Source organism: Scyliorhinus torazame, chromosome X, assembly GCF_047496885.1.
Source record: "Scyliorhinus torazame isolate Kashiwa2021f chromosome X, sScyTor2.1, whole genome shotgun sequence".
Taxonomy (NCBI): Eukaryota; Metazoa; Chordata; class Chondrichthyes; order Carcharhiniformes; family Scyliorhinidae; genus Scyliorhinus; species Scyliorhinus torazame.
In genome coordinates, this window is record NC_092738.1 from 31,047,899 (window position 1) to 31,066,731 (window position 18,833).

The 18,833-nt window shown below is 46.9% G+C and overlaps 1 protein-coding gene across 1 annotated transcript in view; it reads right to left on the minus strand.

The window, feature by feature from the left end:
* Positions 1-4,879, minus strand: part of LOC140405481 (STE20/SPS1-related proline-alanine-rich protein kinase-like) — a 253,266-nt gene extending 248,387 nt beyond the window's left edge. The window contains exons 1-2 of the mRNA XM_072493974.1: positions 4,775-4,879; positions 4,531-4,649 (exon numbers count right to left, since the gene is read on the minus strand). Of these exons, the coding sequence (XP_072350075.1) occupies positions 4,531-4,649; positions 4,775-4,845 (190 nt within the window). The 5' untranslated portion in view covers positions 4,846-4,879. The remainder of the gene's footprint in view (positions 1-4,530; positions 4,650-4,774) is intronic.
* Positions 4,880-18,833: the final 13,954 nt, after the last annotated feature.

Below are 18,833 nucleotides of genomic sequence, written 5' to 3' on the forward strand. Positions count from 1 at the left end.
TGCAGGTTAGGTGGATTAGCCATGTTAAATTGTCCCTTAGTGTCCAAAGATGTGCAGGTTAGGTAGATTGGCCATGTTAAATTGTCCCTTAGTGTCCAAAGATGCGCAGGTTAGGTGGATTGGCCATGTTAAATTGCCCCTTAGTGTCCAAAGATGTGCAGGTTAGGTGGATTGGCCATGTTAAATTGTCCCTTAGTGTCCAAAGATGTGCAGGTTAGGTGGATTGGCCATGCTAAATTGTCCCGTAGTGTCCAAAGATGTGCAGGTTAGGTGGATTGGCCATGTTAAATTGTCCCTTGGTGTCCAAAGATGTGCAGGTTAGGTGGATTGGCCATGTTAAATTGTCCCTTAGTGTCCAAAGATGTGCAGGTTAGGTGGATTGGCCATGATAAATTGTCCCTTAGTGTCCAAAGATGTGCAGGTTAGGTGGATTGGCCATGTTAAATTGCCCCTTAGTCTCCCGGGATGTGCAGGTTAGGTGGATTGGCCATGTTAAATTGCCCCTTAGTCTCCCGGGATGTGCAGGTTAGGTTACGTGGTTATAAGGATAGGGTAGGGCAGTGTACCTGGGTAGACTGCTCTTTCAGAGGGTAGGTGCAGACACAATCGGCCGAATGACCAACTTCTGCACTGTAGAGTTTCTATGATTTATTGGGCTGAATGGCTTGTTTCTGTGCTGAGTCATTCTTATGGTAATCATTTCCTTTCCCATGGTGTAGCAGAAATCTAGAACTTATCATGTTGGAATTCTGGACATGAATCCATGCCTGAACACCACATGGCACCAATGTGCTCCAGCGCCCAACACCTCCCAGTTTGAATCTCGTGCGCCACTTGTCGGTGACAATACTCAATGTGATTTTAAAACTTGATATAGGGAGATTTGCATTCCCAGCTTTTGTTATTACTGAAACACTGCAACATGCCCGTGGCCTACTTAACAATCAAGTTACAGATCAGTAACAGCAATCCCAATCTACAACAGAAAACCCTGAAGCAAAAAGGGAAAATGGATCAATTCACTTTTGTTTTTAAGTTTTACCCCAGTATGTATATAGTAAATGACAGCCATTTTAAGTGCGCTTGTACCTCCCTGTCCCTTACTATGATGTAGTACTAAACTACACAGAGTAGGAGGGTTGGTATTGGTCTGTGCTGAATTAACTGATCTCAGTTGCAACTATAGCAATAGTCTACAATTAGCGTCAGTGCCCACGAGCTATGGGAGAAACCAGACAGATTTCCCACTCCTGATGACAATCTGATCCTGCTGGAAAGGTGGATGTTATGTCCGGACAATATTGTGCTTGGCTGTAATTCTTTTCATTGTTGAACAGCTCGCTGTAACCCCCTTCCCCTCCTAACCTTCCCAATGAAGTCGCCATGCAAATTGAGAGTACCCGGATCATTCCTTGGCCTATTTGGAGTTAGCTGGTCTCAGCTAGTGTCGCAAATGGAGCTTTCCAATTCGGATCGGTATTCCCCGGGGTGAGAGAGAGGTAAATCAGCCACTGCTCTCATTTCTGATTGGCATCCAGTGACTCCTGCTGCAAAATAAGCCTGTGTGGCTAATGAGCGAGGACAGAAACAAGCTTGATTGTACATTGGGTGTGATTCTCTCCATGGTCAAACAGCCCTTGTAGGCTCACAAATGAATAGCTGGACAAGCTACGAGAGTGCTCAGCACTCATGGAATCAAAGCCCAGCATGGATCAGCGCCTTCAAGAGAAAAGTGGAGAAAGGAAAATAAAACACAACAACTTGTATTTATATAGCACCTTTAGTAGGATAAAACATCTCAAGGTGCTTCACAGAAACGTTATAAAACAAAATAAGACAGCAAACCACATAAGGAGATATTTGGACACGTGCCCAAAGGGTTGGACAAAGAGATAAGTTTTAAAGAGCATTTTAAAGGAGGAGAGAGGGGTAGCGACGTGGAGAGGTTTAGGGAGAGAATTCCAGAGCTTAGGGGTCCCGGCAGCTGAAGGCACGGCTACCAGTGGTGGGGTGATGAAAATTGGGGATGCTCGAGAGACCAGAATTAAATGAGCACAGAGATCTCAAAGGATTCTTTCTTAAAAAAATAAATTTAGAGTACCCAATTTTTTTTTCCCCAATTAAGGGGCAATTTAGCGTGGCCAATCTACCTACCCTGCACATCTTTGGGTTGTGGGGCCTTGGGAGAAATTTGAAAGCAAGGATGAGGATTTTAAGATCAAGGTGTTGCTTAAAGAGTGAAAGTAAGTGAGCGAGCACAGGGATGATAGGTGAATGGGACTTGGTGCGAGTTAGGACACACGCAGCAGAATATTGGATGAACTCAAGTTTATGAAGGGTAGAATGGGGGGGGTGGCAGTCAGGAGTGAAGTACAATAGAACATTCAGAGTTAACAAGACATGGATGAGGGTTTCAGCAACAGAAGAGTGGAGGCAGCGGCAGAGTTGGGCAAAGTCACAGAGGTGGAAATAGACAGTCTTAGTAACGGCGTGGATATATGTTTGAAAGCTCCTCTTGGGGTCAAATATGATACCAAGGTTGCAAACAGTCTGGCTCAGCTTCAGACAGCTGCCAGGGAGAAGAATAGAGTTAGCAGCAAGGGAACAGAGTTCATGACAGGGGACAAAGACAATGGTTGCAGTCTTCCTAATATTTAATTGAAATTTAGTTCTACTTAAATAGCAAGTTGGATAAGAATTAAATGTTATCCTTGGCCCACTACAATAGGAAGCATGATCCAGCACTCTGTGAAATCATGCTGACACAATGCGCTTTGAAGACAGGGCTGTTGGGAGAATCTCCAGATAGATTTGGCTGATAGAAAAGCCGGGGGAAACCAGCTCTGAATTGCTAGCTCATTAGCTGCCATATTGACTGCGGGAATTATTTCACACAGAGTATCTGCAACATTATAAACTTTCAACAAAAACGTATAGTTAGAAGTTTACGAGTGTGTCACGACAGACATAGTTGGCAATGCAATGATGCCACCAACCAAATCACTGCTTGTTCTAACAGTTTTGAGCCTGAGACAGGAACTCAAATTCCCACGTCACCTGACTTTCTGCATTCTCTCTCCTTTTCTCAGTTCTTCTGAGCACTTGGGACTTCTGCTGGGATCCAGTTGCCCTCCGATACCTCACCCACTGGATAGTGTTTGTCAGCTGGCTCAGTCACAGGGAGCATCGTGGCCATGCCCAGTCTTGTCACCACCCAAAGGGGTCTGTCTCTACAATATCAATTGTATCTGAACACATGAGATTAGGCAAACTCAATGCAAACCAGGGTTAGAAACTGGAACCTTTTGCTGTCAAAAATACTCAGAAAATACACAATAAAATGCTACCTGAACATAGCGAAAGTGCGTCAGTACTGAGTTAAGTGTTGTTTTTTGGCAGGAAAACACAGGGAGACGTTAGATTACATGTCTACAGATGAAATCCCAGTTACAGTTTGTAACACAGGATCAGAAAAAATGTACTTGTACCACAGAAGGAAGCCATTCGGTCCATTGAATCTGTGCTGGTTGGCCCCTCAATTGGAGCTATCCACTCTAATTTAGTTTCCTTTTTCTTTCCTCATACCCTTTTGTATTCTCCCTTTTCCAATATTTAGCCAATTCCCTTTCAAATATATCTGCCACAGTAGCCACTGATGAGAGAGAACTCCATTGGCTGTCAACTTTTTCTGTGAAGTGAAATTCTATTAACTTTCCTCCTCATCCTTTAGGCGATCATTGAGAATCTGTGCCCTCCTTCTTTACTGAATCACAACAACCTCTAGCTGATTTTCTTTCGCTCTCAAAGCCTTTCAAAAGCGTTCTGCCTGAGGTAAATATGGACTGAGGACCACCTGTCTCCCCCGCCCCTTCATAATAGCAGTTTGTGATTTGTATAAACATTTAAACCACGCTTGATATGATGCCAGGCATCAGCTGACATCCCCCCCCCCAAAAAAAAACAAGGCTCAAGTGTGCGTGTTACAGGGGATTTCATTTGACATCAAGGGGCAATGTCGCAGCTCTTGCAAACATGTCAAGAGGGGGCTGACAGTCACTTTTAACATGTTTTAACTTCTTTCATTCATTACCCGGATCAGCCCAGTCAGGGAGGGGGGGGGGGGGGGGGGGGAGGGAGAGAAAAAAACAGCAACGCAGAACATCCTAAGCTGCACATCCTGACCTCAAAAACACACACTTCCAATCAGAACATTCATTTGCAGAAGGAACTGAGAAATCGGAACGAAAAGCCCTTTTAATCCCCCCCCCCCCCCCCCCCCATCAGTGTTATTACAAGCAGCGCCGGTTGATCTATTAAAAAAAGACGCAGTTCTGCCCCAGTGAATAGTGCAGCCTGGGTACATGCAGGGCTAGAAATCGCTCAGGATGAATAATGCCGCACAACAGGCTGAAATTAAACTAGGAGGGAGGGGGGAGAATGAAGGAGAGGCTTTTCTATCCTCTGCTGTCGCGGTTGTTACATTTATTTAGACGCGCCACCTTTAGTTAAAAGGATTGGGAACAGACTGACCGATGATCTCCTGGAGCTCGTAGGCATCTCTTGCATTTGGCCATTGGGACCCGGCTAGCAGCTCCTCCGCCATGACGCTGTGACTCACAATGCGGCGAGAGTGAGAACAAGGCTGGCTGCTGTAGAGAGAGAGGGAGTGCTCAGCAACTTTCCACAGACCTCACCACACACACACACACACACACACCTCGGAATACAAGAGGCACAATCCAACTGACAGCCTCATTGTCTTGCACACACATACCTTGAGAATGCAAGCGAGCCAAGCATGAGTGGTCGGGCTGTGATGGGCGATGGGGGATATATCAATTCCATGAATTTCCTGTTATTTGCACCATAGCAACACTGGTCTCAGGCGTCTGAGCTGGGTGTCTCAGTTGGCGGAAGGGGATTGAACCGTTCAGCACCTGCCCCAATTCAGGAGAAAAAAGCAAATGACTGCGGATGCTGGAATCTGAAACAACAGACGATGCTGGACAATCTCAGCAGGTCTGACAGCCTCTGGGGAGAGAGAAGGGAGCGAATGTTTCGAGTCTGGATGACTGTCAAAACTCTTTGTCCCAATTTAGGAGTTGCTCCAAGCTAGGCAGAGGATTGAGGTTCATTGGAAGAAAAATGCTCTTCTGCTGGGGCAACTGGTGCCATCCTGCTGCCTCTGTGGTAGAAATTTATCTTGGGCAGTGGTGCAAAATAGGTGGTGTTGGATCAACCACCCATTATTCTATCCTATCGCAGTCAATGGAATTAAGTATCAGGCACTGTTTAAATGGGCAGCTAATTCCACTCTGCCCATCTTACACCACCGCCCAAGGAATTTCTACCCCTAAGTCCCTCCCCTGCCCCACAACTCACCTACGTGGTCAGAATCACAGGAAGAACCCATCAAATCCTTGACTCTCAGGGTGGGGTGCCAGAGTTCTCAGGCATAAGTGGCAGATAGTCAATTCAGCCTGTGTTGTCTTCTAGCCAGTTGTTGGAGGTTGACTGGGATTTTTCAGTCAGCCTCTAGGTTCCCACAGGCAGCAGGGGACAGTACATCTGCCGGGGGCGACCTCCCATTGGCAGGCAGGGAGAGACGGGCTAGCACTCCAGGACAGCCTAAGTATGCATTCCTGCCTGGATTTGGCAGCAGCCATAGACTGCCCTATGCAGAGGCACCACCTCCCCCTTGGCCCATTCGCCTGCCTTTTCCCCAGAACCCTGCAATATTTTCCTTTGCAAGTATCCAAACAATTTCCTTTTGAAAGTGACTATTGGATCTACCTCTAACACCTTTTCAGACAGTGCATTCCAGATCACAACAACTCCTTGCATCTTATTCCTTGTCTTTCCTCTAATTATTTCATCAATTACCTTCACTCTGTGTCCTCTGGCTCGCAATCTTCCTGGCCACGGAAAGAATTTCTCCCTCTCCACCCTCTTCGACAGTATTAGGAAAAAGAAGGTTGTCAGGAGCAGTTTTGGCCTCTCGAACTCTGATAATGGTGAGATTGTAAATGAAAGTAAGGAGGTGGCAAACATTTTTTTTCTAAAATTTTAGAGCACCCAATTCATTTTTTCCAATTAAGGGGCAATTTAGCGTGGCCAATCCACCTACCCTGTACATCTTTGGGTTGTGGGGGTGAAACCCACGCAAACATGGGGAGAATGTGCAAACTCCACACGGACAGTGACCCAAAGCCGGGATCGAAGCTGAGACCTTGGCGCCGTGAGGCAGCCATGCTAACCGCTGCGCCACCGTGCTGCCTAGGAGGTGGCAAACATGTTGAATAATTACTTTGTGTTAGTAGAGGAAGAGGATAGGATAGCATCCCAAGGAAACTAATACTGACTCAGGGATAGGGACTAACCAAAATTAACATAAGCAAAATAACAGCAATGAAGAAAATAATGCGACTGAAGAGTGACATATCACCAGAAGCAGATGAATTCCATCTCAGAATTTTTTTTTTTTGAATTTCGAGTACCCAATTCTTTTTTTCCAATTAAGGGGCAATTTAACGTGGTCAATCCACCTACCCTGCACATCTTTTTGGGTTGTGGGGGTGAAACCCACGCAAACACGGGGAGAATGTGCAAACTCCACACAGACAGTGACCCAGAGCCGGGATCAAACCCGGGTCCTCGGTGCCGTGAGGCAGCAGTGCTCACCACTGCGCTGCCGTGCCGCCCATTCCATCCCAGAATTTTATAGGAAGGTTAGAAAATTGGATGCCCTAACGATTATCTTCTGAAGTTCTCTTGATTTCTGAACCGGTCTTCAGATTGGAAAATTGAGCATTGAATCCCTGCCGTGCAGGAGGAGGCCATTCGGCCCATCAAGTCTGCCCGATCCATGTCCCACCCTATCCCTGCAACCCCATAACCTAACCTTCACATGCCTGGACACTAAGGGGCAATTGATCATGGCCAATCCACCTACTCCCTACATCTTTGGACTGTGGGAGGAAACCGGAGCACCCAGAGGAAACCCACGCACACACGGGGAGAAAGTACAAACTCCACAATGACAATGACCCAAGGCCGGAATTGAACCCAGGTCCCTGGCGCTGTGAGGCAGCAGTGCTAACCACTGTGCTACCATGCCACCCCGAATGTCATTCTGCTATTTAAGGTGAGAGAGAGAGAAACCCAGGAGATATAGACCAATTAGCCTAATATCTGATGTCAGGAAATTACCACAGTCTGTAATTAAGAATAGAGTGACTGAACACCATGAAATGTTTCAGTTGATCAGGGGGAGCCAGCATAGATTTGGAAAGGATGGGTCATACCTCACAAACTGATTTAATTTTTTGAAGAGATAATTAAAGTAGTGGACAGGGGAATGTCAATAGATGTTATTTATATGGACTTCTAGAAGGCATTTGACACAGTCCTTGTAAGAGGCTGACGTTGTGTATTTGTAGGCAAATTATTGACCTAGTTAGCAGGAGAAACAGAGTAGGGACAATGAGCAGGTACTCGAACTGCCAGGTTGTGACTGGTCCTGCAGACTCAAATATTTAACATAGTTATTAACAATTAGGGTTGTAATCTCTGGAATTTAGAAATGAAAAGGTGATTTAATCGAGGTTTCCAAAATATTAAGGGGAACTGAGCGGGCAGATAGAGAGGAACTATTTCTGCTAATTGGCGAGTTCAGGAGAATTAGGACAGACTTTTCAGGACTGAAATTAGGAACGACTTCTACACACAAAGGGTAGTTAATGTTTGGAACTTTCCTTCGCAAATGGCAACAGATCCCTTCTGTTTAAATCTGAAATTGATAGATTTTTATTAGACCAAAACATTAAGGATATGGGACAAAGGTGGGTACATGAAGCTTGGTCACAGGTGAGCCATGATCTCATGGACTGGCAGAATATCCTTGAACGGTTTCATGGTCTCCTCTTGTTCCTATGCTCCTATCCCTTTACAATTTTGAACACCTCCATTAAATCTCCCCTTAATCATAATCATAGATTCCCTACAGTGCAGAAGAAGGCCATTCGGCTTGTCACGTTCACACCAACCCTTTGAATGAGCACTATTTGTCCACTCCCCCCTATCCCCGTAACCTAACCTGCACATCCCGAGACACTAAGGGGCAATTTCGCAAGGCCAATCCACCTAACCTGCACATCCCGCGACACTAAGGGGCAATTTAACATGGCCAATCCACCTAACCTGCACATCTTTGGACACTAAGGGACAATTTAACATGGCCAATCCACCTAACCTGCACATCTTTGGACACTAAGGGACAATTTAACATGGCCAATCCACCTAACCTGCACATCCCGCGACACTAAGGGGCAATTTAACATGGCCAATCCACCTAACCTGCACATCCCGCGACACTAAGGGGCAATTTAACATGGCCAATCCACCTAACCTGCACATCCCGCGACACGAAGGGGCAATTTAACATGGCCAATCCACCTAACCTGCACATCCCGCGACACTAAGGGGCAATTTTGCATGGCCAATCCACCTAACCTGTACATCTTTGAACACTAAGGGGCAATTTTGCAGAGCCAATCCACCTAACCTGCACATCTTTGGACACTAAGGGACAATTTTATCATGGCCAATCCACCTAACCTGCACATCGTTGGACTGTGGGAGGAAACCGGAGCACCCAGAGGAAACCCACGCAGACACGGGGAGAACGTGCAAACTCTGCACAGTGACCCAAGGCCGGAACTGAACCCGGATCCCTGGCACTGTGAGGCAGCAGTGCTAACCACTAATCGTATCTGCTCTCAGGAGAACAATCCAAGCTTCTCTAATTTCTCCACATAACTTTTTAAAAAAAAATTTAGTGTACCCAATTCATTTTTTCCAATTAAGGGGCAATGTATTGTGGCCAATCCACCTACCCTGCACATTTTTGGGTTGTGGGGCGAAACCCACACAAACACGGGGAGAATGTGCAAACTCCACACGGACAGTGACCCAGAGCCGGGATCGAACCTGGGACCTCGGCGCTGTGAGGCAGCAATGCTAACCACTGTGCCACCGTATGCCCTATCTCCACATAACTGACGTCGTCCATCCCTGTTCCTTTCTAGTTCACTGTCCAAGACTTTGTTCCTTACCTTCAATCAGAGGTTCTCTCATAAAGCACAAAAGAAAAGGCAGGAGGAGTGAACACAGGCTTCACTTTTCCTCAAATTCGGGCAGGCACCCTCCCAAATGTTGCGCAGAAACTTTGGGAGGGTTGTGGGCTTGGGGATGACTACCGACAGATGGAGGGGCAAGACCACAGAGAGATTTGAAAACAAGGATGAGAATTTGAAATCAAGACAGGGAGCCTGCAAGTAGAGGAATGAGAGCGGAACGGGAACCTGCTCTGAGTCCAGGCACAGGCAGCAGAGTTTTGGATGATGTCAAGGTTTACAGAGGGTAAAATGTGGAAGGCTGGCCAGGAACACGTTGAATAGTCGAATCTAGAGGTAGCAAAGGCATGATGAGGGTTTCAGCAGCAGATAAGTTGAGGTAGGGTGAAATCGAACAATGTTACAAAGCTGGAAATAGGTGTCCTTAGAGGTGCCATGAAGGCTTATTTTGATGAGTGCTGCTAGATCATCCCCAATAATGTCAAGTTGCAACCCGGCCCCCGGCCTCTGCCAGATTCCAGGTTTCCCAGAGTGGTTCCCAGTCCCACAACTCAGTAAATAGTGTTATATCCCAGATCCCTCTGGGGTGCCAGGTTCCCTTCCCTCCTGCCAACCCTCAACCCAAATTCTGCCAGAATCACTGGGCCCCAAGTGGCAGCATCCTGTCCCGTACTCTTCATTACTTTCAGTACAATAGCAGGGGTTACACTAAGGAATTTAATGTCATGCTTCATGGTCCATCCCACCCTAGTCTGGGGATACTAAGATCAATAATTGCATTAGCATCACTTTCCATGGCCCATGAGATTAATTAACTCAGTGCAGACAATGATTAGGATATGGGACCTTCTTGATTGGGGTGGTTCATTAGTACAGCATGTAATGCATTCACCCACTAAACCATCAAAGCTGCTTGCTAAAAATAGTTACTTGCAAATAATAATTGCAAAAACCCAGGATTGTTTTTTACAAATTAATAATCAAGGTAAGGGTTATGCATTCCTTTAAGAGGAAAACTTATTTGTCTAGTTTGTCACATAACCCCAAATATTATAAAGGAAATTGTCAGCTCACTTGCATATATTTCTCATTTTGCCTTTCTTTCTACTTTTTCACATACTATGGTTCTTGTTCAGAGGAGGCTTGGGATCTCTTTAGGTAGATTTCCATCTTCAATGACATCATGAATGGAAACACATGGCACTCCCATGTATAATTTTATTTCACTGTAACTTTGTGATTTCAGCAAAGAGGTTCTGCACAAATGATTTGCTTCCAGGCTTCCTTGTGACCAGGAGCTCTAAAACCATAAAAGCAAAATATGATTGTGAGGCAGCATTAGCTCGACAGATAAATGGGATGTCCAGTTGGTGTTCAGCGAACAGATTGTCCTTGTGATTCATATTGTTGTGAATCTGCCTGGAGACAGCAGTAGGGAGTATTCAAAGGGCCTCAATTGGTTTGCGTTTCTCCCGGTAACGGGTTTAGAACGGCAGTTTGGATAATAATCAAGTGTGAATAGTTTATGGAGGAGAACCAGATTATAGACAATTGGGAAGGTCCATGAGATATACATATGTTGATCATAGAATTTACAGTGCAGGTGTATAGTCAAGGAAGTCGATAGGGGCAAGCAAACCAAATACATAGAAGGCATAATCAAAGAACAACAAAGGTATAATTGCCCAGACCCTGAGAAGGAAGGGAGGCATCCAGCAATCTCAGAAAGAGGACAGGTCAGTTTCCAGCCACCAAGCCTGAAGGCCAAGTTTACAGCAAACAAGCTTCCAAGTCTTAGTAGTCTAAGGCTTGGTAAAATATCTTTGTTGGACCAGGAAAAAGACAGTTCCCAGGTTTGAGTATCACCCGTGTGGTAACTATCGATGGTTATTCAATTTGGATGTTGTTTGGGGAACAGCGGAAGTCTTACAGAGTTCAGGGCCGAGATTCTCTGAAAACGCGGCTAAGTGTTGATATCGGCGTAAACACCGGAGTCTTTCACACCGGTATCAACGGGCCTCTTGCCCAGCGATTCTGTTGCCCACAGGGGGCCAGCACAGCGCTGGAGTGTTCTGCGCTGCTCCAGCTGCCGTACGTGGCCCTGCACTGCTTGCCGCGGGTCCGCGCATGCGCGCGCCGGCCACTTGCGCGCCGGTACCGCGCAACATGGTGGAGCCACGCAGTGGGCCGGCGCAGAAGAAGATAGCCCCCCCCCCAGGATCGTGCGACCCCGCCGATCGATGGCCCCGATCGCGGGCCTGGCCGTCATTGAGGCCCCCTCCGGAGTCTGATCCCGCGCCCCCCCCCCCCCCCAGGATGACCACCGCAGCCGCGGGTCCGAGCTCCTGCCGGGTGGAACCATGTTGTTGCTCTCTTATGTTGGCTCTGAATATGGCGGTCAATATGGTCGCCTTCCTTAATCCTAATTATGTTTGCTCTAGAGTCACCAGGTATCTTTCGATACCGCCACAAGGTTCAAACCCGAATACTGATCAAAAGAGCCAATACACCAGTTAGTTAGTTCAAAGTCAATACTATTTATTTACACACACAGTAATATCTATTCCTGCACGAAATACTACAGACTAAACTATCACTACTGCTAAAGCCTATACTTAGCTTCGGGTGCCCACTGAGTCAGAGGAACAATGGCCGTTGTTCGGATCTGAGGCTGCTGGGGTCGAAGTGGTAGAGGGGAAACAGCTAAGGTCGTCTGTCTGGTAGCGAGCGTTGACCTTGGACTTACTTGCTTCTGGTGCAGCTGGTGGACGGGTCTCTCCGCTGTGAGAGCCGAGTCCAAGAGAGCGATTCTCTCTTGGGGCCTTCTTATACCCGAAGGGGCTTCGTGCGCTTTTGGGCGGGCCTTGAACTTGGCCCCAATTATTTGGACCGCATCTTGATCATCCGTATTGATCCTGACCAATAAAGGGGTGGGTGCCCTGATGGCTGGGCGTGTCCTAGGTGGCCGTTGGCCTTCTTTGTTTTCTGCTTTCGGTTTGGGGAACTGGCGCCGCGAGGTCTGGAGCCAGATCGGTTACTTAAGTATCTCCCTTTGTTCCCGGAGATGGGCCATCCATATGCTAATGGACCTACAGTTTCAGTTTTGTCTGGGAGCTACGGCTCCAATATGCAGACAGGCTCTGTACCTGCTTGCTTTCTTAACATTGTCTATTTTTCCCTGCAATCTTTGCAAATGTCCATTTTGTATTCTGGAAGAGGCCATCCCAGATGGCTACAATGTTAGAACCACACCGGAGGGAACTCGGCCGGTCGACCGCGGAGAATCGCCACGGGGGCCTCTTTCATCGGCCCCCGACTGGTGCCGCGTCGACCGCGCTCGCGCGGCTGTCAGCGATTCTCCGGTCGCCGGAAAATTGCGACCCGGCATCGGACTGCCGTCGTGGGCCGTCTCAGCGTTATCTCCGATTCTCCGAGCCGGCATGGGCTTGGAGAATCCCGGCTCAGATATCCTAGATATATTTTGTACGTTCTACATAACCAGTGAGTGTTCAGTAATTCATACATCTTAATTGCATGAGAATAGAATAATCCAGTTTGTGTATTTGTCTTTTCTTTACTGTAATAAATAGTCTTTAATAATTGTTACACAATGACTGGGCTATTTATTCTCACTGGGGTTTCACTTGTCTCATCATACCAAAACAAAACAAAACTATACACCTCCACGAACTGGTGTTCCATGTTTGGATACCCTCATGTGCTTCATGACACTATGGATTGTCCTGCTGAGACAGCCAAATCCTTTCAATGTGGCCAGGCCAGGTAGGCTAGGAAGTTTGTTGTGATTTTTTTGGTGAGATAATTGGTTAATTGGATTTTCATTGAGGCATTTTAGGGGCAATTTAGCGTGGCCAATCCACCTAGCCTGCACAGCTTTGGGTTGTGGGGGCGAAACCCACGCAAACACGGGGAGAATGTGCAAACTCCACACAGACAGTGACCCGGGGCCGGGATTGAACCCGGTCCTTGGCGCCGTGAGGCAGCGGTGCTAACCACTGCGTCACCGTGCTGCCATTTAAAAAAATAAATGCCTGTAATTTAATCTCAGGGATCGGTTTCTCACGGGGCTTTTCTCTCTCAATTTATGATGTGATCAAAGGGCCCTCAACTGAATTAATAACTGGCAAGAAAATCAATTGGAGCCCAAGCTTTGTTTGCTTGGTTGATTCACTTCCTCTTGTATAATCAACAAAAATGTAATCAATTTTATCCTTTAGTTTTTTCACTGCTTTCAGGTCCTCAGGCCATGTATTGTCCTCCCAGAAGCTCTCCCCCTTGTTTCTCCTTATGGGGCGATAGTTTAACTTGGGATCTCCAGTGATTAGGGACCTATCACGTAGGGACTCACAAGAGTGGACTGATGAAAGAATGTGGTTTCCAATGATCTCAGCTCCTTGGGAATTCCGGCATAAAAGCAAATACAGGGAAGGGAAAGATAAAGTTGGTTATCGACACGGAAAGAAGGGAAATGAAAAAAATATCTGCTGGTTTTATATTAACAGCTTGTTAACAGATTATCATAGTTTTAGGACATTACGTAAAATGTGACACACAACAGGCAGGGTACGTGCAGCCTCTAACAAAGGTAGCCCATTGTAGTGGCTGGCTGAACTACTGTTTCTTTGCAATTTGATAAAATATGAACCATTTTGTCCTTTTGTTACATCTCACTGGCCAACTACTTACCGATTCAGAACGTTCACTCTGGAAGCATACAAGGGGGAAAATGTCAGTTGTCTGTAGGAACAGCCTGATCGCGATTTGACAATACTGGATGGAACCAATTAACATAGAAACAGAATGGTTTTGTAGACCTATCTGAGTTGTTCAAGACCAGTGCTGTAGAAAGTGGTTAATAAAGGAAGGTAAAGGCAGCACGGTGGCGCAGTGGTTCGCACTGCAGCCTCATGGCGCTGAGGACCCGGGTTCGATCCCGGCTGTGGGTCACTATCCGTGTGGAGTTTGCACATTCTCCCCCTGTGTGTGTGGGTTTCGCTCCCACAACCCAAAGATGTGCAGGGTTGGTGGATCGGCCACACTAAATTGCCCCTTAATTGGAAAAATGAATTGGATACTCTAAATTTAAAAAATAAATAAATAAAGGAAGGTAAAGTCGCCATAGTCCCAGGTGACCATAGGCTGCTTTCCCCTTTGAGGGGGAGAGCTGACTGGTGGTGATTTAACCGGAGGATCACCACACCTCAGGTAAGGGGAAGGTTGAGAAGGTGGGGCCTTCATGAATAACCTCAGCCGGTACGTTACTGGCCTAGCTCTGCATCACAAATCAGCTGTCTAGCAAGTGAGCTAAAATACTGCCCACTGTAACATTATTCATGCTGTAATATGATTTTTCATTTGCCTTTAGGTTATCCAATTTATAATTGTCAACTTTGTCCTCTTCAATATGAAGATTGACAAGAACATTTGGCATCCAGTATCAAGGGTCCATAGTTCAGATAAAGCAAAGCTAACTACAAAGTGAAGCTCCCACCATTTTGCTACAATCTTCACCTTAACCTCACAAGGCTATCTCCTTTATATTAATGGGAATGGTTCTACTCTCACACCAACTATTGCAATGCATTTTTGTCAGAAATTTCCAAGCAATGGCAATTTTAGTGAGACCGATCGGTTGACTAAGGAATTGGGTGAACCCAGACGCATGTAACCATACTTGAGCATGACTCAGCACCTGCATAAGAGAAAAACTAAACCTAAACAAACATGTGGAGTGAAATCACAAGCTAAGCCTGACTCTGATGTTGTGAGACATGTACAGATGACCCCTGCTGGAAAGTGTGTGTGAGGACACAATTGAACTCGGCTGTGATTTAGCTCCTGCTCCTCACAATTGAATAGCTTCCTGAGGCTCACACATGAAGAATAACTACATGAGTGAGAGACTGGGGGAGGGGGGCTTTCCAAAATCCACAGAATTGTATCTCAGTGTGGGTCAATACCTTCAGAGGAAGGGAAAGAGGGAGCTGTCAGTTTTCTCCATTCTTCTGTAAATGCAGAGAACAGTTGATAACCTAAGGGCATCATACCACTGGAGGCCTTTCCACCCCCTCCAAAAGTACTGGGTGTGATAAACATCACCCGCTGGCACTGTCAAATCTGATGGCATGCAATAAATGCGCGGATTTTCAACATCCAATTTGTGTGTACTGTTCAGAACAGTGATTACAAAGTTTGGGAATCAATCAATGCAAGGCTTTCCCATCTTTGTTTTCCAATTAAGAGGCAATTTAGCGCGGCCAATCCACCGAACCTGCACATCTTTGGGTTGTGGGGGCGAGACCCACGCAGACACTGGGAGAATGTGCAAACTCCACACGGGCAATGACCCGGGATCGGACCCGGGTCCACAGTGCCATGAGGCTGCAGTGCTAACCACTGTGCCACCATGCTGCCCAATGCTCTTCCATCTTTGGGCAGTCTTTTTAAAAAAAAAAATTTTTTTTTAATGTTTTTATTCTCCATTTTCACATTTCCTTCAAAATTTACACCCCACCCACAGACAGTAAATGGTAACAAATACAAAATCAATCCCCTTAACAATAACAACGGTCCCATCCTCCCACCACCCCAAACAACGGCCCACCTGTCAATATATGCATCCAATAAAACAAACCCTCCCACGGTGGAAACAGAAAACAAAGGAGAAAAAGAAAAAGGAGTCCGGGATCGCCCTTGGGCACCATTAACCTATAGAGTCCCGTCCCCCCCACACCACTCAACGCCCTCCAACCTCTGAAAGAGTACCGTACATGATACCCAACAGTTGTAAACACCTCCCCCCGCCCCAACTCCTCCCGTCCACTGCCTCTTGTAAAACTCCTCCCCCCAACCTCGGTTCCTTCCCCCCCAACTTTCCACCCCGGCTAGACCACTCGGACCCTGTTCTGCCAGGCTCCGATGGCCGCAGCCCCTCCCCCCACCTCACTCCCGTTCACTGGCCGGCTTAAACCGGCCAGCGTGGAGGCCCCCGCCCGGGTCCCTTTCCCCCTTGCCCGGCCCTAGGAAAGCCCAAAGATCTCCTTTTAGCACACAAACCCCGCATATCCACCTACACCCCAAAGAGCCCTCATTTCGAGTGAAAGTCCCATTACTTCCCTTGTCCAAATTTATACAACATTGGCTCCTTTAGCCCCTACACCCGCACGCAGTGAAACAAAAAAGAAGAAAATACAGTCATGAGGTTACATCGGCACATGGCCATTTCTCAATTTCTCAGTTCTGCCACAGTCCTTCTGCCTTCGCAAACTCCTCCGCTGCTTCCGCCGTTCCAAAATAAAAGTCCTTGAGCTTGTCCTCAGCTTCGCTGGATATACAATGCCGCACTGCACCTTGCTAATGTACAGTGCGCTCTTCACCCGGATGAAGGCAGCCCGCCTCCTCGCCAGCTCCACCGTAAAGTCCTGGTATACACGGATACCAGCTCCAGCCCACTGCACCACCCGCTTCTGCTTGGCCCAGCACAGGATCTTCTCCTTCACACTGTACCTCCGGAAGCACAGAGTCACTACCCTTGGCGGCTCACTCGCCTTTGGTACAGGCCTCCACGACCGGTGAGCCCGATCCAGCTCATATCGGGAGGGATCCCCCCCCTCCCCCAATAGTTTCGCCAGCATCGCGGCAAAATACTCAGTCGGCCTCGTTCCTTCAACTCCTTTGGGCAGCCCCACAATCCTCAAATTCTGTCGCCTGGATCTGTTTTCCAGGTCTTCCATTTTCCTCGCAGATCCTTGTTAATCTCCATCACCTTCCGCATCTCCTTCCCCATCGAGGTAAGTTGATCACCGTGCTGCAATAACGTCTCCTCCACTTTCTTCAGCGCCTCCCCTTGCTCCCGCACCTCCGCTACTGCGCTCGCCACCTCCGTCATCACCGGGGAAATCGCCTCCTCCACCAACACACTCAAAACCTCCCTCATCTCCTTCCTTATTGTCTCCATGTATTTTGTAAACTGCCTTTCGAATTCTGCAGCCATCACCTTAGTTATTTCTTCAGTCGTAAGCAATGCGGCCTTCCCTGGTGCTCCAGCCTCCATTTTCCTTGGTGACCCCGTGGTGACCTTTCCACTCCCCGACGGACCTTCAGCTGTTTTTTCTACGGCCGTTTTTTTGCTCACCCTTGACATTTTTCTTTACTGTGCCTTCACTGTGCCTCCTCTGTGCCTTCTCCCTGCTTTTGCCGCCTCCGTGGACCCTGGGACCGGGCTTAAAGCCCCGAAAATGCCTTTCCCGAACGGGAGCCCTCCATTGTGCGGCTGCCTCCTGCCTGCCATCACCGGAAGCCCCCTCTTTGGGCAGTCTTTTGTGTTTCTCAGTTACCATCTGGAGACCTTAACAGCCACTGATCCAAATACCATATAGAGCCCTACACTGTTAGAATCATAAGAACAGCACAGACAATCTCTCCATCTTACTGACCATTAGAGGGCACTGGTCTTCTTCATACGTCAAGACACTTTCTGTTCTTGGCTTTGTAAAATAATGTGGAAGAAAATTTTGATTTGAAATCGCTATTTATATTTAATAACCAAACAATAGCTTTAATATGGTTAATTAATAACGTTAAATATTAACCAGCCAAAGTCTGCAGGTCTACAGTAATCTACATACCACATAAATCCAGCAATGTAAACAATACTTACAGGGCGGCACGGTAGCACAGTGGTTAGCACAGTTGCTTCACAGCTCCAGGTTCCCAGGTTCGATTCCCGGCTTGGGTCACTGGCTGAGTGGAGTCTGCACGTACTCCCCGTGTCTGCGTGGGTTTCCTCCGGGTGCTCAGATTTCCTCCCACAGTCTAAAAATGTGCGGGTTAGGTGGATTGGCCATGATAAATTGCCCTTAGTGTTCAAAAAAGGTAAGGTGGGGTTACGGGAATAGGGTGGAGGTGTGGGCTTAAGCAGGGTGCTCTTTCCAAGGGCCGGTGCAGACTAGATGGGCCGAATGGCCTCCTTCTGCACTGTAAATTCTATGATTCTATGATACTGCCCTCAGGATAGCAAGCAGGAAGAATAAAGCAATATAACTCTGACTGTGACATGTGTGGGGCAAGGAATTAATTATTTGGTTTATTTTTTTTTACAATCCACCCATGATCTCACTTCCTGAAGACTCACAATACTGTCTGATGCGTCACAAGAAAAATAATGAAAATAATTATTTTATCTAATGTCTCGAAATATTGGTCAAAATTCTAACCTCAAATGCCAGATTCATTATATTCATTCCAGTCTATTTTACTTGTTGAACCTGCCAACGGTATCATGGAAGAGTCTTTCATAATTCTATTTTTGGCAGATAATATTTGGGAGGGAGGGGAAATTGACAGATTAAGGAAATTCACTCCAATCTTTGAAAATGAGTGGAAACAAGAAATTTGATGCCAACACATTGCATTTTCGGCTATCAAATTGTGAACGACGTCCTCTGATAGCTCAGTATGAAGCCAAGGAGGAGATGAGCTTTGTAGGATGCTTCCCAGGTTCTATCCCCACCCTCTATGCTGTGTTAGCTTGAGTGGTTGCTCCTTAGCTCTCCTGGAAGGGATGTTTGGCAAGTTCCTGACTGTTATCCATTAAGCCCCTGCTAGCGGACTGTGTCTGTAAGCATTAGTTACTGGCAAAACTGGGCTCTGCTGTGAGCTCATCCCGTGATCCAATAG